The 21,643-nt window shown below is 34.9% G+C and overlaps 4 protein-coding genes across 5 annotated transcripts; 3 read left to right on the forward strand and 1 right to left on the reverse strand.

Annotated features, from left to right (window-relative positions):
* Nucleotides 310-6,382, forward strand: LOC109332946 (protein NETWORKED 1A-like). The gene is made up of 4 exons (XM_019568121.1): nt 310-426; nt 512-724; nt 940-4,820; nt 5,088-6,382. Exons 2-4 carry the CDS (start codon nt 622-624, stop codon nt 6,174-6,176), a joined length of 5,073 nt encoding a protein of 1,690 aa, XP_019423666.1. The 5' UTR covers nt 310-426; nt 512-621; the 3' UTR covers nt 6,177-6,382.
* On the reverse strand, nt 7,010-9,093 carry LOC109333029 (40S ribosomal protein S3a). Its single transcript, XM_019568255.1, has 6 exons — nt 8,953-9,093; nt 8,636-8,741; nt 8,261-8,398; nt 7,990-8,175; nt 7,442-7,642; nt 7,010-7,236 (listed from the first exon to the last, which is right to left on the reverse strand). The coding sequence occupies exons 1-6, from the start codon at nt 9,009-9,011 to the stop codon at nt 7,141-7,143; spliced, it is 786 nt and encodes a 261-aa protein (XP_019423800.1). The 5' UTR covers nt 9,012-9,093; the 3' UTR covers nt 7,010-7,140.
* LOC109333028 (vacuole membrane protein KMS1-like) lies at nt 11,315-19,407 on the forward strand. 2 transcript variants are annotated; one of them, XM_019568253.1, is made up of 8 exons: nt 11,315-11,601; nt 12,494-12,705; nt 13,000-13,078; nt 13,497-13,796; nt 14,468-14,616; nt 17,692-17,808; nt 18,702-18,881; nt 19,045-19,407. In XM_019568253.1, exons 1-8 carry the CDS (start codon nt 11,589-11,591, stop codon nt 19,222-19,224), a joined length of 1,230 nt encoding a protein of 409 aa, XP_019423798.1. In that variant the 5' UTR covers nt 11,315-11,588; the 3' UTR covers nt 19,225-19,407. The 2 variants fall into 2 exon arrangements, with proteins under 2 accessions (XP_019423798.1, XP_019423799.1); XM_019568254.1 differs by lacking the exons at nt 13,497-13,796; nt 14,468-14,616 and adding exons at nt 15,822-16,121; nt 16,793-16,941 and having other exon boundaries at nt 11,316-11,601.
* Nucleotides 20,601-21,423, forward strand: LOC109332293 (mavicyanin-like). Its single transcript, XM_019567235.1, has 2 exons — nt 20,601-20,837; nt 20,934-21,423. The coding sequence occupies exons 1-2, from the start codon at nt 20,663-20,665 to the stop codon at nt 21,311-21,313; spliced, it is 555 nt and encodes a 184-aa protein (XP_019422780.1). The 5' UTR covers nt 20,601-20,662; the 3' UTR covers nt 21,314-21,423.

Here is a 21,643-nt window from a genome sequence, read left to right on the forward strand (position 1 = left end):
TCATCAATCACCATTTTCCATACCTTCCTAGTTCCTAGTTCCTACTCCTACTCCTACTCCTACTCCTACCTACCAAGCCTCATTAGTAATTCATATTCCTCTACTCTCAAACATCTTACTCTCTTGTTTCATTTGATCTTATAAGTTATGATCTTTTTAGTTAACTACTACATATTCCTCTATTCAATCCATGCATACAATATGTATTTTCTGGTTGTGCTTTCATTTTGAAACCATGTTCTGCATTTCGAGTTTTATATTTCATATTTCCTGCTATGCTCTTGCCCTGAAGTTTAATGAAGCTGTACTTGTTTAACTTTTTGTTCCTTTGTTTCTGACAGTAATCACTGATATCAAATTGTGGGAACAACTGAAAGAAAAAGGTTAATTCCACTCATAAAACTGGAGCTGTGTCCAATTTAGCAGGTAACAATACAATATATTGATGTTTGGTGAAAGGAATTCCTATATTACTTATAGATTAAGCATATATACATTTATTTGATGATAGGTACAAGACATGGAGAAAAGCTTTGGTGGAGGAAATCTAGTATAATATTCATTCCTGGATCCAACATTTATCTGGCTTTTACAAGCTGCACAATTGTTGTTCCTGCAGTTATGGCAAACTTGTCAAATACAGAATCCAAACCCTTATACTCATGGTGGTGGGATAGCCACTTTAGCCCAAAGAACTCCAAATGGCTTCAGGAAAACCTTACAGGTGTGTCTTCAGGAAAACCATTGTGCTACACAAATCTCAATATATTGCACTGCATTCTTGTTACATTGCCTTTTTTTACTTGTTACATGAAAGACTATGTTACTGCGAGTGGTGTGTGCATTTCTAAGTGTACATGTATGGAAATTGTGACTGATTTTTGTCTCTGGTTCCATTGTTTAGTCCATTAACTTATAAGTGATGTTGCATTTTTACAGACATTGATGCCAAAGTCAAAGCAATGATCAAGCTCATTGAAGAGGATGCAGACTCATTTGCAAGAAGAGCAGAAATGTACTACAAGAAACGCCCAGAACTCATCAAACTAGTTGAGGAGTTCTATCGAGCATACCGTGCATTAGCAGAAAGGTACGATCATGCAACGTTTGAGCTACGCCATGCCCATAAAACCATGGCAAAAGCATTTCCTAGCCACGCACCACATTACATGCTGATTGATGATTTGCCTTGTGATGCTACTGAATCACACACACAAGGAGTGCCTCCTCCAGTTTGTGCATCACTGAAACCAGTATTTGAATTTTCTCCCATTCATAATTTGTCAGAAAAGAATACAAGTAGTTCAGAAGAATTTGAAGATGGTGAAAGCAGAAAGGGTCTAAAGCATAATGTCAAAAGCCAAAGCTATTCCGAGTCTGAGCATACAGTAAGAGCAGAAAGTGAAGTTCAAAACTTACGGAAAGCCCTGGTCAAAATGCAGTCGGACAAGGATGCTATCTTTCTTCAGTATCAAAAGAGTTTGGAGAAGTTATCCGAAATGGAAAGAGATCTTATTACGGCGCAAAAAGATGCTGGAGGCCTTAATGAAGGAGTAAGTAAATCTGAAATTGAAATCAAAATATTGAAGGAAACACTGGCAGATCTGAAATCTGAGAAGGATGAGCTTACTAGATTGGAAGCTGATAAGGATGCTGGTCTTCTTCAGTGTGAGAAGTACCTTGAAAAGATATCTCTTTTGGAGGCTAAGATAACACTTTCTGAGGAGAATTCCAGGTTGTTAAATAAGCAAATTGAAAGAGCAGAACTGGAAGTTAAAGCACTGAGGAAAAGTCTTGCTCAACTGAATGAAGAGAAAGAATCTGTAATCATCCTTTACCATCAGTGCTTGGAGAAAATTTCTAAAATGGAGAGTGAAATTTTGCTTGCCCAAGAAAATTCTAAATGGCTAAATAGAGAAGTTGATAAAGGGGCTGAAAAGCTTAAGAGTGCTGAAAAACATTGTGACACGTTGGAGAATTTGAACCAATCTTTTCAGGTAGAGGCTGAAAATCTAGTGCAGAAGATAGCTATGAAAGATCAAGAGCTCTTAAAAAAGCAGGCGGAGATAGATAAGCTGCAGACTCAGAAGCACGATGAGCACTCTCACTTTCTTCAATTTGGATCCACTCTACAGGATCTGCAAAAATTATACTCTCAAGCACAACAGGAGCAAAGAACGCTTACTTTGGAGCTTCAATACGGGCTTCAGCTGCTAAAGGACTTGGAGTTTTCCAAACAAGGCTTTAAAGAAGAAATACAAGAGATTGTGGAAGAAAACATGACTCTACATGAACTCAACTTCTCTTCCACTAGGTCGTTAAAAAAACAGCAAATGGAAATCTCTAAATTGAAGGCGATCAACGACTATCTTGAAGGAGAGTTTGATCTGAATACTTTAGAAAGCAATGCCCTCCAGAGGGAAACTCGTCAAATAAAGGATGATATCCAGGACTTGAATAATAGATATCAGGCTATGCTTGAACAACTGCAGACTTTAGGTTTGAATCCTAAATGTTTTGCAGCATTTGTGAAGGATTTACAAAATGAGAACTCCAAGCTAAAGGAGGTCTGTGAAATGGAACGTGATGAGAAAGAAGCTCTTTGTGAAAAGTCAAAGGACATTGATCAACTTTTGATAGAAAATGCCTTTATGGAATTTTCCTTGTATAGTTTGAATGATGAGTTAGATGGACTAAAAGCAGCAGTGAATAAATATCAAGAGTCCTGCCTTGTCCTCCATGAAGAAAAGTCCATCGTTGTTGCTGAGAAATCAACTCTGCTTTCACAGTTACAAATTATCACTGAAAGTGTGCCGACGCTATTGGAGAAGAATACCTTGCTGGAGAAGTCCCTTTCGGATGCAGAGAATGAACTTCGACGTTTGGAGGCTAAATCAAGAAGCTTGCAAGAATCCTGCAAGTTTCTAGATGATGAGAAGTGCAATATTCTAAATAAAAGTAGCATCCTAGTATCTCAGTTGGAAAGTGTTGAGGCTAGGCTAGGTAACTTGGAAAAGAAGTTTACAGAATTAGAAGAAAAATATTATGATGTGGAGAAGATCAAAGAAAGCACAGGAAACAAAGTACAAGAACTCCATGCTTCAATTCTGGTGCAACAAGAAAAACATTCTAATCATGAACATTCAAGTGAAGCCAGATTGACAAATTTGGAGAATGTTGTGAATGCACTACAAGAAGAACAGCGATTGAGGAAGACAAAATTTGAAGAAGAACTTGATAAAGCTGTAAACGCTCAACTTGAGATATTAATTTTGCGAAGTTGCATAGAAGATTTGGAGCATAAAAACTTAGCCTTGCTAATTGAATGTGAAGAGAATGCTGAGGCATCAAAGTTTTCTGATAAACTTATCTCTGAGTTGGAGAATGAAAATCTTATGCAACTGATGGAAGTAGAGTTCTTGTTACATGAAATCAAAAAGTTTAATAAATGTATTCATCAAATGTGCGGGGCTCTTCAGGTTGATCAAGACAGTGACCATGGCAGAGGGACCAAGCAAGATGAAATACCAACATCGCATATTTTGAAAAACATTGAGGACTTAAAAAGTTCTCTTGTGAAAAGCCAAGAGGAGAAGCATCAGCTGCTTGTGGAGAATTCTGTCCTTCTAACTTCACTTTCACAACATCTATCTGAAGGAGAAAAACTGGAGTCAGACAAAAGGATCCTGGAGCAGGAGATTGAGAACACAAGACAGCAGAATGAACTGTTGCAGATAAATAAGGTTGAACTTATGGAGATGAACATGCAACTGAGGTCTTCAGTAGCCAATGGAGAAGAAAAAGAGAATACATTAAAGACCGAATTGGAGGCTCTACATGCCGAGTTGATAGGTTTGCGGACAACGAATCAAGTGTTTCAGGAACAAAAGGGTAAGTTGCTCGAGGAGAAAAATTCACTGCTTAAGATTGCTTTGGACCTCAAAAATGCATTGTCCACTGCTGAAGATGAGAACAGTGCAGTTATCCTTGAGGTACTAGCTCTAAGCAACCTTAATTTGGTTTATGAGTGCATTGTCACTGAGAGAGTTTATGAACAAAAAACACTTTCTGATCATCTCAGCAACCTCAGCCATTTAAATAGTGATCTCAAGCAGGAAATATTCGTGTTAAGCAACAAACTTGAGGTGGAAGAAACGCAAAATGCTTATCTGATTGAGTCGATTGAGAAGATGGACGAAGAGCTGAAGAAAGCGAAAAATGCAAATAGCCATTTAACTCATCAAATTGAAAATTCAGAGAATCTTCTTATGAGGAAAGAAGCGGAGCTGTTCGAAATGGAGAAAAGGCTAAAGACCACGGATATATTGAATGCGGAGTTTTGCAGATATAATGAGGAGCTGAAGATGGAACGACAAGAATCAAGAATGGTCAGAGGAAATCTAGAGAGGCAGGTTCTTGAACTATCAGAAAATTGCACGAATCACAAAAAAGAAATTGAACAACATAGGGTCAGGGAAGAAACGCTGAATACACAGCTGCGGGATAGAACAGATGAAGTTGAGCTCTGGGAGGCTGAGGCTGCTGCATTCTATTCTGATCTTCAGATTTTATCAATTAGTGAAGCACTGTTGGAAGGTAAGGTTACTGAGCTTACTGGAGTTTGCAAGAGACTTGATGATGAAAGCGCTTCAAAAAGCTTGGTGATTGAACAGATGACAGAAAGAGTCAAGTTACTAGAAAGTGAAATTGGAGCATATATTCCAATCATTACTTCTTTGAAAGAAGATTTTGCATCTCTAGAACACACTTCCCTTCTCTGGACCAATAAAACCCGTGTTGCCTGCAATGGAGAACAAAAGGTAGCTTTCTGTTTTACCTTGATAATGTATAGGTACCAATGTGCTTATCTTCGTTTTCTTTTTCAGAAAATTTTATGCAGTTGGCCAGTTCACATATATTTTTTACTTATCCATGTCCGTCATGAATGTTTTATCTTATTTTTCTCCATTTTGTTTGAACTCGATAAGGTGGGTAAACTTGTGTGTTTTTCTCCCTTTCCTCTTGTTATATTATGCAGTTCAAATATATTTTCTAGTTAACCATGTGCGTCATGGATGTTTCTCCAGGGGCTAGTAATTGAGACTTGTTGCCAAGAAAATGGCCAACAAAACTTAAGAGAAACTAGAAGCACGTCGATACCAGACCATGTTTCAGATTTTCTGAGTATAAAAGCAAGGATTAGAGCAATTGAAAAGGTGATGATGAAAGAAATTGAAGGGCGTGTCAAGGAGGAACATCTAAGTACTAATGTTGAAACACGAGCTTGGACTGAAGGGACTAAATGTTCAAATTTAGAAGTTGCCACATATGGCAATAGAAAAAGGGTGATGGAACTTAAGGAACTCAATGCATGGAAAACAGACACTGAAAATTGGTTATTGATGAAAGATATTCCACTTGATCACAACTCAGAAGATGATCTAGATTCTAAGTGTTGCAAGAGAGAGAATAGAGATACCGGTGACCTGATAGTTGAGTTATGTGAAACTGATCAACTGTGTTGTGCTCCACCAGAATCACATAATTCAGAAAGGTTTGGAAATTACTCTTCAGAATTGGAAGTAGAAAAGGAGTTGAGTGTTGACAAGCTCGAGTTATCATCAAAGACAAGGAAGACAGACATAACTCAAGATGTCAAAAAAACGATATTGGAGAGACTTGCTTCAGATGCACAGAAATTGGCCATTCTTAATATGACTGTGCAAGATTTGAAGAAAAAGAAACCAATGACAGAGAAGAAAGGAAGCAAGGGAAGTGAGTCAAATGACATTGAACATGAAACAGTGAAGAGACAAATAGAACAAGTCGCCGAATCTATCAAGCAACTAGCCGATATCAATGATCGACTGTCAAAGGATATCAAAGCCAGCAGTTCATCATCTGCAGTGGTTGAACACATTGAAAGAAGAAGAGTAACAGAGCAGGCGCGACAAGGTTCTGAACAGATAGGAAGGCTGCAGTTTGAGGTGCAGAACATTGAATATATTTTGCTGAAATTTGCTGATGAGAAGAACAACAAAGGGAAAAATAGATTATCTAGGAAAACAGGTGTGTTGCTGAGGGATTTTATTCACATTGGGAAGAAGAAAAACAACAGAAGGGGCAGTAAAAATTGTCTCTGTGGATGTTCAAGGCCTTCTACTAATGAGGACTAAGTCAGAAAACTTGGACCATTTATCTTCTGTTGGGATGTTTTTACAACTTTACTGTATTAATTCTTAACCTAGCTAGTATAATGGGAGTTTTATCTTATCATACCAACTTCTTTCACTTGTGTATGTTTTAGCTGAAGATTTGCACTGTAACAGTCAATTATTCTCCATGCAGTTAATTTGCATTGTGTGTTTTCCTTCTTTTGGAACATGTGCTTGGATTTTTTGTTATTTTCAGCTTCTCTTTAGTTGTTATTATGCATTAATAAATTAATATGTATCCACATATTGTTTTAGCAAAATCTCAATAGATTTTCTTTAATAAGAGCAAAATTCGTAAAATTTGAAGATTTGTTTATCAAGAGAACCATTCTTAGTAATATTAATGTAATTCCCTCTTGGTTTAACTTTTTAACTTATCTACATCATAATGCCAAATTAAATAACCTTGGTATTTGGCTAGAAGATCCATCTAATTGGATATCTAAATTGGCACTGGATTTATTTTATAATAGACGAGTTAGCAGTGCATAAAAAAGTAATTGTAACGTGATAATGGATAAAGCAGATTAAGTTATCACTTCACATGAGTTGCACGCTTGGAACCCCATGAAGTTTGATTTGTTTGGAATGGAAAAGGGTGTCCAAAACTGAAAAGGGTGTACTCAAAAAATTAATACACAGTAAAAAGGCATGGTTCAGTGAGCTTTGTGATTGAAGAGCATGAAAACATGATTGCCCCAAATGCTTGCCTTCTTACAAGGATGAAAACATACAACAGTAGACCAAATATGTCTCATGATATACTAGGTTCTTATAGATTGTACCAATACTTTAAATTCAACAAACCAAAAATCCAGATTTAGATTGCAAGCAAAATCAGTTTCTAAATGTCACAACAAAACTGAAATCAATTAATATAAAGCATCAGAAATCCTAAGGAACTACAACTTCATTATCAGTCTGTTCAAGCTCCAACAATTTCAGGGGCTGGCTCAGCGGTTGTTTCATCTGCAGGTCTGTCCACCTTCGTACCAACATCTTCTGAGTAATCACCATGAACCTACAAACACCAAAAACATCAAAATCAGTAGACTAAAAAGAGAAAATAACTTTTTACAAAACCAGCTCAGAATAATGAATATATCCAGCAACAGCATGACTAATATTTTATCAAGGTAAAAGATTGATTTACTCCTTGAAAAAGCTTTCGTTACATACAAGTGTACAAGGTAAAAGAGGAAAAAGTTTGAGAAAAAAAGGTATACCTCCATCAGTTTGCCAAGATCAAACTTGGGAGCTTTCAGGATCTTAACTTTGCGGATATACACGTTCTGTAGAGGGTAAATACCAGAAGTTGCCTTCTCAATCTCTTTCCCAATACTCTCAGGGATGAACTTCTTGACCAACTCTTTCAGGTCGACAGATGTGGCATGGTTGACGATGATCTCCCTCATCTTCCTGCGGATCTGAAAAGATAAACATGTACTTTGCATTATTAGATATACAATGCTTTGAGAAAAAATAAAACAAAAGGGAAAACATAAGAAGATGCAAAATCCCATTTTACTATGGTCACATTATGAAAGAATATCCAGAAAATTGGTGAACAATTTGAAGGAAAGCAGTGAGAATGCAACACCAAGCAACCAGAAAATTGGTAAATAATATGAAGCAAAACAGTGAGAAGGCAACACTAAGTAAAAATAAAGATAGCCATTAAATCAAATAGAAACACATTCTGATTAACAAAATTGATGTTGAACATATGACTGTATAGTTAAAAATAGATTAACCAACATTGCAATGCATATACCTGTCTAATCTGGCTAGATTGGGCATAACTGGTCCTCTTAATCTGGTTACTACGCCTCTTAGTGAAACCAATGCAGAACAACCTGAGAGTGTAGTTATCAGTGGTCTTCACATCCACATGAGCTTCAATTAAAGTTTGCCATTTACGCACCAATGACCTCAACTTGTCAGTTGTAAAATCCATTCCCTATAGATCAAATAAAAAGTTTGAATTGAATTAAAAATGTGCAAGAAAATAAAGTTATAAAAAGAAGCTGAATCACCTATCATACCCAGAAGTTTGTGAGAACATTTTTCCCTTGAACATCCTCAGCTCTCAACCTAACCTTCCTGAATGCATGATCCTCATCCCCTTGAAGATCAGCCAATGAGACCTCAAACACTCTATGTTTGAGTCCTTCTGAAGCAATCTATAGTTTAATCAACCATCATGTCATTAACAAAAATTTAAATTGTATGTATGCCCAATCAATAATCTTTTGTCCAAATTAGCAAAAGTAATATACTCCAGAAGATGAATAACTTGAGTAAAATGAAAATACGATATGAAATCATAAAAATACATATTAGGGAAAGGTCATCTTAGTTTTAATATCATAAATCAGAGAAGAACATACAAGTTAAAGAAAAACAAAGAAAGATGTTACCTTTGTACCCTGAGTACGAGAGACAAGGGTTTTGCCAACATTCTTAACCTGGAAAAGAGAAGGGGCCTTGATATCATACCAATCTTTCTTGGCAAAGGGGTCGGCGCTGAAAATGAATAGAAGAATGAGAGAATGAGGTAAAGAATGAAACTTTAGAGAATGAGGTAAAGAATGAAACTTTAGAGAATGAGGTAAAGAATGAAACTTTAGAGAATGAGGTAAAGAATGAAACTTTAGAGAATGAGGTAAAGAATGAAACTTTAGAGAATGAGGTAAAGAATGAAACTTTAGAGAGTGAGGAATAATGGGTAACTCACGCTTTCTTCTTCCCACCCTTCTTTCCCTTTGAGATCCTCTTATTCTTCCCCACAGCCATTTCTTCCTCCTTTCGCTTCTGCTTCTGCTTCTGCTTATGCCGCAGTCAGTGTTGTATGTAAACCCTACTTTTCCTCTCTGCATTATATATCTCTAAATCTTTAATCAACTTCCATATTCTCATTTACTCAAATTACTACCTATACCACACTTTTCTTTTTCTTTTTATTATTACATAAATCACCTCTTTACTTCTACTAGTGAATATGTTAACAATAATTATATATGAATAATGAATCATGTTACAAAAATTATAAATGTAATATTTTAAATAAAATGAATTATATATGAATTAATTTATTCTTATATATCATCCTATTCTTTTAACTCCATTCACTCACCTCAATCATGGATCTACATGTATTCTCTACCAATAAAACATAAGCTCTTGTTATGTTCAGCAGCAACTCTAGTTCTTACCGTATTTCCTTTGGTGGATATTCAGATATTTTGGAGATTATAATTTATTTTGTTAGCCAATAAAAGAAAGCTAAACATAGCTTTTATTTTCATTTTTATTCAATAAATTTAAACTAGTTGTAACAATTTTAATGGAATTCAACAGCTAGTTAAAGAATTACGAGTCATAATCTTGTCACGAGTTGTAGGTAATTTTGTGAAATAAAGTTTAGGTGGTATTTGATAGAAAGAATATTTGAGGGTGAGATGTGTTACAAATCCATATACAACACCTTAGTAATAAGTAGCTTGAGCTCAATGCTAAGAGTGGGTATTTTTAATCATCTTTCTTCTGTTTTATATGTTTGCTTTGTTGTAGCATTGAAAATGAATTCAGTGGCAATGATGTTGCTGGTGATATAGAATAACTACTTTGGCATTATATTTGTTTGTAAGGAACAGGTTGATGAGTCTTGTATTTGCATGTGAGTAATATTGATAGTTTGTTAAGGATATATATTATGTATAACAATGTTTGATAATTATGATAATTATGGAGCATCCATGTATGCAGATGAAGATGGATGCAACATAGTGTGGAAAAAGGGAGGCTCAGATTCGCCTTTAGTCATACATAAGAGAAGAGAATGGAGGAAGGGAGTGAGGATGGGTGCGTCAACAGTTTGAGATACAAACTGAGTCACCTTGCCATATCACACATTCTTCTTCACAAACCCATTTCTTCACTCAAATGCAAAAAAGACATCATCACTGCCTGGTTGTGGTAATAGGAAAGGATCATTGGCTGGGTTGAATGAACAACAACCAGCCTCATACTTAAACTAATCATCATGAGTAATAGATAGATACAGACTCAGATCAATAATACCATACATACATCATCACTGTCTCTTTCTATCTATTCTATTTTATATAAAACAATCATCTCAAAAACAACAACAACAAAACTCAAACAGATGGAGTGCAATGCAAAGAATGATTAATCACAAACATATGGAGTGCAATGGAAGTGAATCCATACACTAAATTAGTAAACCGTCAAATTAAACAAAGCGAGTTTTCATTACCTCTCGCTCTTTTGCATTCTTCATTTCGGAATTTGGATACTCCCTTCTCTTTGCATCCCTAAATAACATAACCCTAACTCTCCTTGGGCCCTCCAATTGGGCTTTCCATTTCTCCTTTCTTATATATAATCTCTTATTCAATACTAATCATTCATGTATTAGGAAATTATTCATATTTACAAGTGTGATTAATAATATCTCACTAATTTCTCGGACAATAATCTATTGTCTCAAACCATGTCTGAAATCAACTAAAATATGTTATGTCAATTTAAAAAATTAAATATTTATTATTTTTTTCTGATTTTCCTTTGTCATCATTTGTTTGAAACATGATTTAAGACAATCGATCTTTGTGAGTACTACTTGTTCACTCCACCAATGAATAAGGCAATGAAAGTGCCTTACTTGCAAGGCAACTATTCCAAAAAACTTGTAACCTTTGGTGTTTATCTTTTGATTGATGCTTGCAAGTTGCAATTGCATAGTTAGATGATGAGATGAATATGGCTCATTTGTTTGGTTAAAGCATCTCTTCCTCATATTGCTTCCACTCTTCAAACATCCATTAACCTTTCATCTTATGCTACAATATATTTTTTAAAATATACTTTATTATGACTGAAAATAAAAATAATAATATATAGACTGAAAACATAATTGTTAATAAGGATAAATTAATTTAGTCAATTAAAAATTGTACCCAAAAAATTATATATATAGAATATATTGCCACCCTTTCAAAATAAAATAGCAATAAATAAAAAATACCTCAAAATAAAAATATTATATAAATGGAATAATTTCATGGTAGAAGGAATAAAGAGAGCGAGTGCAATATATGAAGCCTCCATGCCCGATCTTCACGCAAAGCTCCCATTTCGCTCTTATAGATATCCCAATTCCAATGCAACCATTCCGAATAATTTCGATGATTTCTGATATACTTTTGTCGTAGTTGAATTCCCAAGTTCAAAGCACAAAGAAAAATATAGAGTATTGCGTGCCCAATTGTAAAGTTTCGATTTTTAGTATGTGAGCAATAAGGGGGTCTGAAAAAAAAACCACCTTGTTCTTCTGGCCACGCCCACATGTCGATCTCAGGCAAAGTCTTCTGATTTCACTTCAATTTTCTACTATCCTATCATAATGTTTTGATCCTTATTAATCATATACATTTGTTTAAAACTATCAATCATGTTGAAATGGTTGTCATTATTTTATTTTATTTATCACTACTTTACCTTTCATATAATATTATGTATTTTTTGATAGTTTTAGTTATTCTCTTTTGTGGTAGACTTCTTACGCTGGAATTTGCTATGAAATCATAGGCATGGTTTTTGAATCTATGAAATTGTTTGTTATTTCCTCATAGTTTGGGTTAAGATTGTGAAACGTTTTGACATATGGATTGGTGATGATGTATGGTGGAAGAGAATTTCAGTATGGCGTTTTTGAACAATTATCCGAATGCATAAACATTTTAATGTCTCCCTTTCTATTATTTTGGATGGGCGCTAAGAAACAGTTTTTGAAGTGGATACACCACATGGACATGACCATACCAAATTCTTAAAATTGTTGGTCGGCATATATATATGAATATAAAATTGTCAATTTAAGAAAAAAGGTTCATAATTCATAATATCCTAGTTGTTTAGGAGATGAGAAAAACAACTTTTTAGATTGGAAGCGTGTAATACAAGTACTGGTGTCCGACACAGAACATGACATCAGATATAAACAACTCATGATAGCCTTTGTCATGAACATAGACCTGTAGTTGCTAGTCATGTGGTTGATTTGTTCTCCTTTATATTGGACCTGTTTTGTAAAACTGACATGCCCTTATGTATGATAGTTGTGATTCAAAACAACATACTCTGTACTCCAAATTAATGATTAAGGTTTAGGAAATTCTCACAATAACAATGTTTGAATCCCAAGTTTCTATTATATCCAATATGCTGATTAGAAATTCTTTATTTTGCAGGACTTCATGAGAAGCACCAACTGGAGCTACAAAATTTGACACTAACAACTTTACCTTTCAAAACATTGAAATTCTTCACATTAGCGGTTATTCAATACATTAGGAAAACAACATTATATCTTTTGTCAAAAGGTGGTTGGCTTATGCTTTTCAGTGTCGCAGTAGGTACTCTTGGCATAGTGCTGATGACCTTTGATGGCACTCATGAAAAGGTATTTTTATGTATTCAGTATGTAACTTATGCATGATAGTTCTATTTAGAGTGTGTTCCTTGTTCTCTTAAATATGCAGTGATAGCAGGTAGAAACTTATAACTGGCCTAAGACGTCCTATTTATATTGGATATTATTACACAGAGATTATGCTAATTAGAATGGAATTGCATTGTGTGTGATGTGTCTAAAGTGCTACTCTGTTAATTATACTTTAATTGTTTTTAGGTAGTTCTTTTTATTCATTTTTTATAGATTCTCCTTGCAGTTGATAAGTGTTTGTTCCATTTGCAGCGTCTTGAGGAGTTTCGTGAATATTACCGCTTTGGACTGTGGTGGCTGGCCCTTGGGGTTGCATCTTCAATTGGTCTTGGTAAGTAAAATAGTCATGCGCCAAGATAACTTATCCCCTTATCCAGATGATGCTTCCTGATTATGTAATTGTTGGCTAGTAAATAGTAATACAGTTGGTCTTCTGGCAGCTTGTGTGATTTCACCGATTTGTGCTTAGAGATAAGCAGTTGCTTGCAATTTGTATATTTTGAAGAGAAAAAAAAAAAGATCCTCTAAATGATCATGTGTCAGAAGCGAGCAAGTAAGGGTGTCTTCAACCTTATTTTTTAAAAAAGTATATCATGTTTTAACCCACTAAACGATTTAAGGGTGGATACACCCTTACTTGTGCACTTTAGAGGAATCTTTTCTATAGTATTTATACTTCATTGACTTCCTTCTGCCAATATCTTGATCGCAACTTCTAAATTATTCTCTTATTAATTAATATGATTCAGGGTCTGGTTTGCACACGTTTGTCTTATATTTGGGTCCTCACATAGCACTATTTACAATAAAAGCAATGCAATGCGGCCGAGTTGATTTGAAAAGTGCACTGTATGATACAACACAACTAAAAAGGAGCCCTTCTTGGCTTGATAAAGACTGTTCCCAGTTTGGGCCACCATTGTTCCAGTCAGAATATGGTTCACGGGTTCCACTGAGCAGCATTTTGCCTCAAGTTCAAGTGGAGGCTGTTCTATGGGGTTTGGGAACAGCTTTAGGGGAGCTTCCTCCTTACTTTATCTCCAGGGCAGGTATAGTTTTTATTTTTTAATTTTATCATGTGTCATTCTCTTAATTTATTAAAGTGATTGTTTTTTAGACAAGTATTGAAGTGATTGTTAAGTAGATATAATTCCAAAACGTAATAGGAAATGGCTTTTGTTGTTCGTATTATAGTGTTAAGTTGATATAATAATCTATCCAGAAAAAAGTATGCTTACCAAGGCAACAGTATTTACATCTAGCTTGTATTTGTACTTCATTTCTAGGATGCCATGAAACTCTGAAACTTTTGTTATTGTGTCTAATCATTTATAAGCAGGAAAGTAAAAGAAAATTGCTTTTTAGTTTCTAAGCAGTAAAAAAATCTATTTTGACTATTATAAATTAGTTGTTATTGATGTATTTATAATACGTCATGTTGCATAAAACATAAAAAAAATGAAACCGCTGATCTGGAGACTTAGTTATCCAAATAACATTATTTTTAGAAGTTTGGGTATCATCAGAAAATGAAGTAAATTTGGTATAATGTGAATGTCTAATAGATGAATCAACTTAAAAGAGTTCGGCCACATTTCTGATTGAAGAGAGGTGATATTATGAATGCATTAAAGTGTTTGAACATTATTGGTATGCGAGAGTAGTCATATTTGTACCCATATCTCCTTCCTACATGATTATAACCAAAACATTAATGTAGCACGCTTGTCTGGGCGCGAAGTGGATGCCATGGAAGAGTTGGATAGTGACGATAGAGGAATAATGGCTGCTCAGTTGAATCAAATCAAACGCTGGTTTCTTTCACACGCTCAATATCTGAATTTCCTTACCATTCTTGTGCTTGCGTCGGTTAGTATGGATGTGATGCTTCATTTCCAGCATGACCTTTTCTTCTTCATTGAATAGTTTTGACAGTTTCTTTTGTAAAGAAAACTTCTTGACATATCACTAGAATGGTATTGTGTATTTAGCAACTTGCTGAGTTGTGTTGTTAGTCCTGACTCCACCATGAAACTGCTTGTTCTTGTCAATTTAAAATTTTCAGACCAAAATTTAAACTTATGATGATGATTCACTGCAATCATATCAACGAACTTGGTTTTGGTTTTAAGATTCTTTTGGGCAATGGTGATTCTGGAAACAATGGTTGTCACTCCTTTTTTTTTGGTATGAGAATAGCTGTCACCTGTAGGCATATAAAGGTGAAACTTTGTTTAGTGTAAGCTTGACAGGATAACTTAGCTGATTAGTTGAAATCCTTATTTAATTAACACTGTTTTCTTGTTAAGGTGTCTCCATTTTTGTTCTACATACTATAATAGACTTCATCTCTAGAACTGCTGATTAGTTTTTTTATCTTCATAATCCATATCTGTAAAAGAATGCAATTGAGTAATATCCCAATTAATATTTTATGCATCAGGGTGCTATAGTGCATTTTCTAGTTCTGCTTGTTTGTGACTTGTGTCCCTACATAAAATTTGAGATTGAGAAAATATATTTGTGATTCTATCCTCTTATTGTGCAATCCTCATTTAAAATAAGATTTATTATATGTTTTCGCGACGTAAATTGCTATAAACTGAATTTATATTTCAGGTGCCAAATCCTCTATTTGACCTTGCTGGCATCATGTGTGGACAATTTGGTATTCCGCCAAGATAACTTATCCCCTTATCCAGATGATGCTTCCTGATTATGTAATTGTTGGCTAGTAAATAGTAATACAGTTGGTCTTCTGGCAGCTTGTGTGATTTCACCGATTTGTGCTTAGAGATAAGCAGTTGCTTGCAATTTGTATATTTTGAAGAGAAAAAAAAAAAGATCCTCTAAATGATCATGTGTCAGAAGCGAGCAAGTAAGGGTGTCTTCAACCTTATTTTTTAAAAAAGTATATCATGTTTTAACCCACTAAACGATTTAAGGGTGGATACACCCTTACTTGTGCACTTTAGAGGAATCTTTTCTATAGTATTTATACTTCATTGACTTCCTTCTGCCAATATCTTGATCGCAACTTCTAAATTATTCTCTTATTAATTAATATGATTCAGGGTCTGGTTTGCACACGTTTGTCTTATATTTGGGTCCTCACATAGCACTATTTACAATAAAAGCAATGCAATGCGGCCGAGTTGATTTGAAAAGTGCACTGTATGATACAACACAACTAAAAAGGAGCCCTTCTTGGCTTGATAAAGACTGTTCCCAGTTTGGGCCACCATTGTTCCAGTCAGAATCTGGTTCACGGGTTCCACTTAGCAGCATTTTGCCTCAAGTTCAGGTGGAGGCTGTTCTGTGGGGTTTAGGAACAGCTATAGGGGAGCTTCCTCCTTACTTTATCTCCAGGGCAGGTATAGTTTTTATTTTTTAATTTTATCATGTGTCATTCTCTTAATTTATTAAAGTGATTGTTTTTTAGACAAGTATTGAAGTGATTGTTAAGTAGATATAATTCCAAAACGTAATAGGAAATGGCTTTTGTTGTTCGTATTATAGTGTTAAGTTGATATAATAATCTATCCAGAAAAAAGTATGCTTACCAAGGCAACAGTATTTACATCTAGCTTGTATTTGTACTTCATTTCTAGGATGCCATGAAACTCTGAAACTTTTGTTATTGTGTCTAATCATTTATAAGCAGGAAAGTAAAAGAAAATTGCTTTTTAGTTTCTAAGCAGTAAAAAAATCTATTTTGACTATTATAAATTAGTTGTTATTGATGTATTTATAATACGTCATGTTGCATAAAACATAAAAAAAATGAAACCGCTGATCTGGAGACTTAGTTATCCAAATAACATTATTTTTAGAAGTTTGGGTATCATCAGAAAATGAAGTAAATTTGGTATAATGTGAATGTCTAATAGATGAATCAACTTAAAAGAGTTCGGCCACATTTCTGATTGAAGAGAGGTGATATTATGAATGCATTAAAGTGTTTGAACATTATTGGTATGCGAGAGTAGTCATATTTGTACCCATATCTCCTTCCTACATGATTATAACCAAAACATTAATGTAGCACGCTTGTCTGGGCGCGAAGTGGATGCCATGGAAGAGTTGGATAGTGACGATAGAGGAATAATGGCTGCTCAGTTGAATCAAATCAAACGCTGGTTTCTTTCACACGCTCAATATCTGAATTTCCTTACCATTCTTGTGCTTGCGTCGGTTAGTATGGATGTGATGCTTCATTTCCAGCATGACCTTTTCTTCTTCATTGAATAGTTTTGACAGTTTCTTTTGTAAAGAAAACTTCTTGACATATCACTAGAATGGTATTGTGTATTTAGCAACTTGCTGAGTTGTGTTGTTAGTCCTGACTCCACCATGAAACTGCTTGTTCTTGTCAATTTAAAATTTTCAGACCAAAATTTAAACTTATGATGATGATTCACTGCAATCATATCAACGAACTTGGTTTTGGTTTTAAGATTCTTTTGGGCAATGGTGATTCTGGAAACAATGGTTGTCACTCCTTTTTTTTTGGTATGAGAATAGCTGTCACCTGTAGGCATATAAAGGTGAAACTTTGTTTAGTGTAAGCTTGACAGGATAACTTAGCTGATTAGTTGAAATCCTTATTTAATTAACACTGTTTTCTTGTTAAGGTGTCTCCATTTTTGTTCTACATACTATAATAGACTTCATCTCTAGAACTGCTGATTAGTTTTTTTATCTTCATAATCCATATCTGTAAAAGAATGCAATTGAGTAATATCCCAATTAATATTTTATGCATCAGGGTGCTATAGTGCATTTTCTAGTTCTGCTTGTTTGTGACTTGTGTCCCTACATAAAATTTGAGATTGAGAAAATATATTTGTGATTCTATCCTCTTATTGTGCAATCCTCATTTAAAATAAGATTTATTATATGTTTTCGCGACGTAAATTGCTATAAACTGAATTTATATTTCAGGTGCCAAATCCTCTATTTGACCTTGCTGGCATCATGTGTGGACAATTTGGTATTCCATTTTGGAAATTTTTTTTTGCAACCTTGATTGGAAAGGCAATCATCAAAACTCACATACAGGTTTATATAAGCTTAGACTTTTCTTCTCCCCTTACCTCCTAATTTATCTTTTTTAAGTTTTCATTTGCTTTCCAAAGACTCCAAATTTGGACTTGTGGCAATAAATGGTCACATGCTACATTTTTTGACATGGTTTGTGGAAAGAAAAGTGGGTGAAGGGGAGGAATTGTTTGTCCTAATGGGGCAACCTGATCTTTATATAAATGGGAACTCTCAAGTTGGGGTCTCTCCCATCCATATTTGCATTTTTTAAATAATGCACATAATATTGTTTATTTTAATTATGAAAGTGCTCTAATACATGGCATACTTTTAAAAGTTCATGACCATTAATTAGAGAATAGGACTAGTTAGTTTATATGCTTCATGTAAAGCAAGTCTCTGTTGGTGACAGTAGAGACGGTTAGGCTTAGTTTTTTTTTAGGTACTACTAAGGGTATCTCCTCACTCTTTTTGGGCAAGGAACTAATCCCTTTCGGGATGCGTGTCTGCCCCTCCCAACAAGTGTCACTCCCAGGAATCGAACCCTTGACCTTTTGGTCATCCTGGGGATCTAGCGGGACATTACACCACTAGACCAACACCTTGTTGGTCGGTTAGGCTTAGTTAGTTAGCTGCTTTAGATGACAACTGTAAGCTCTGCCTAGCCCAGCTTATAAATACTGTCCTTCACTCATGTAATCACTTGAGAATCAACAATAGAAATTACTGTTACATATGCTGTTCTCTTCTCTCTGCTCTCTCTATCCTATTCTGATTTATGAACTTTACATCATTACCTATATTCTACATGGTCCTACATATTAGCAGAGGGAGAAATTCACCCAGGCACAAAGCTAAGACTCTACAATGACAAGCTTATAATTGACTTGTATATTATAATCTTTTTTCAGACGGTATTCATCATCTCAGTTTGCAATAATCAACTTCTTGACTGGATAGAGAATGAATTTATCCGGGTTCTCAGCCATGTACCCGGTTTATCATCTGCCTTGCCTGGAGTCATTGCTAATCTCCATGCAATGAAAGATAAGTATCTGAAAGCTCCCCATCCAGTTTCCCCAAATGTTAAGGTACCCCCCATTAACTGCAATGTAACATGTATATATCAATGCTTTCTACATTTGTTTGAATGGACTTGCTGAGGTGTTAAACAGCTGCAAAGTCTAGTTGATTTTATTGGTTACTCCTTTAATTTTTGTTCTTTTTTTCCCGAAATTTCGTACAATCTTTCAGGGAAAGAGGTTGAATTTCTCTTTTGCTTCAATCTGGAACACTATTGTGTGGCTCATGCTTATAAACTTCTTTGTGAAGATAGTGAATGCAACTGCACAGAGGTATCTGAAGAAACAGCAGGAGAGAGAGCTAGCTGCATTAACCAAAAAGTGTAGCTCATTAGATTCAGATGCACAATGAAATGGTTATCATGTTATGTTTCCATTGCCCTCCTCATGCAAGCAGAATTTAAATTACTGCATTCATGAAGGGCCCATGGAAGTTAGTTACTCCATGAGTGATCCTACTAGGAGCTTATGTAGGAATATTCAAATTCAGTAGGCAATATTCTTTTGCAATGGCCAAAATACAAATCGTTAGTTCCTTTATATCTAACTATAAAACAACACATTGTTATCTTTGATGATTCTATGTCTTTAATCTTTATGGACATGAAACCTTACTAAACTTGAGAAAGCCACGTGTGGCTTTTGTTGATATTTGTAGTATATAAATATTCCTTACATGAGTGTTATTAGGCAACACATAAAATTGAACCAATTGAACCGTATGTAACAAGTATTAGGAGACCACTTACTTATATTTCAGTAACACAGCATCAATGACTATTGAGAAAGATGGAGCACTGAGGATTGAGCTATACCATCAAAATATTAATCTAAATGGGAAAAAGAAATAAGGATATAGTATGAAAACAATGAATGTGATAACATAGTGGATGTTGCATAAAGCGAGTGGTAATGTGGTATGGTTAATGATTTTGAGGTACATGCGCAAAACAATTAATGTTATCAACAGCTGGAAACTATAAATGGTGGTTGTCTCACCAATCATTTCATACACAAATACATTAAAAATGGTGTCATCATTGAACATCAAAACCATTTCTTTCCTTTCAAGTCTCACAAACCTTACACCCACTCACAAATCACAACTAACTAAGTATGCAATTAATATCTTACCAATAATCAATATATGCACGTTACTTACAAAATAAACATGTGTCCATTATTCATTACCTATAATTATTTCATTTCTTCACTTAATTTCTTCTTTACTTTTGCCTTTTCTCTCATTTGCATCCACTTAGTTTATTTGCAAATACACGCATACACACTATTTATATATATTTATTATTAGGCGCTATGATGTAATAAGAATGTGGGTCCTTTTTATACTACTACACAAGAAAATAAATAAAATTATATTGATTATATAACATAAGTATTTGTTAAATCTAGACTCTTTTTATATCTTAAACCTTATGATAATTGTGTGTGTAACCCTTCATAAAGTACAATAAATTTAACTTAGGAAGGAAAAAAGGTCTTGGACCCACTGCCACTAAAGCGTATGGACACAAAATAATGGTATAGAAGATTTCTTTGTTTTTGTGTTTGATACCATATCCCTCTCTATAATCTATACTCAATTAATCCACTTTTTCATTCTCTTAAGTTCCAAGTTCCAAGTTCCAAGTCCCAACATGGAAAAGGATTTCTATATAAAGACAGGAGAGAAAAGTGAAGAAGCTGAATATATATATATATGTGTGTGGTGAAAGTTGAGGAAAAGGAGGAAGGTGTTTATAATTAGTGTGTATATATAGCTTAGAAGCATGGGAAGATTGGTAGAGAGAGTTGTGATAATAATGTTAATGATGATGTTAGGTGTCCATGTTTCATGTGCAGAAGTGTACAAGGTTGGAGACTCTGATGGTTGGACTATTATTGGCAATGTTGATTACAAGAACTGGGCTTCTACTAAGAACTTTCAACTTGGTGACACCATCAGTAACTCCTCTCACTCCAACCTTTTTCCTTTTTTTCTCTTCTCATCTTCATTCTTTTTACTAATTCATTTGTTTTGGTAATATGTTTTGATGTCAGTTTTTGAATACGGTGCTCAGTTCCACAATGTGATGAGAGTGACACATGCGATGTATCAGTCATGCAATGCATCATCCCCTATTACCACATTCACAAGTGGCAATGACTCCATTAAGATAACAAATCATGGTCACCACTTTTTCTTATGTGGTATCCCTGGTCACTGCCAAATGGGTCAGAAGGTTGACATTAATGTGCTCAAGGTTTCAGCACCAGCACCAGAACCACAACCACCAACTACATCACCACCATCTCCAATACCCTCTCCACTTCCACTTGCCAATATACCAGCACCAACTCCTAGCAATGCAGCCTCTTTCATTGCTCTAAAACAAGCTTTTTCTATAATGCCACTCCTTGCACTTAATTGCTTTTTCTAGCTAAATAGTAGTTATTATGCTTAATAAGGAAGTGTAGTTCTTGTTAGTTCTTATGAGTTTGGTTTGTGGGGCCATTTGGATGTTATTATCATGTTTGATGTCGAATATCCTTATCTCTTATTTTTTATCTGATATAAATATACATGTTTTTCAGCATTATTTTCTTTTGCTTATGATGGCGTGTGCCTGGTAACGCACCACAAAGCGTGCTCTGCGAATCATAGTTGTAGGCTGATACATGTGACTGTGTTTGAATTGGTATTTGCAGTAAAAGTTCAGCACAAAATTCCATGTAATATTCCTTATTATTCAACCAGTTTAAACATCACC

Source organism: Lupinus angustifolius, chromosome LG18 (assembly GCF_001865875.1).
Source record: "Lupinus angustifolius cultivar Tanjil chromosome LG18, LupAngTanjil_v1.0, whole genome shotgun sequence".
NCBI lineage: Eukaryota > Viridiplantae > Streptophyta > Magnoliopsida > Fabales > Fabaceae > Lupinus > Lupinus angustifolius.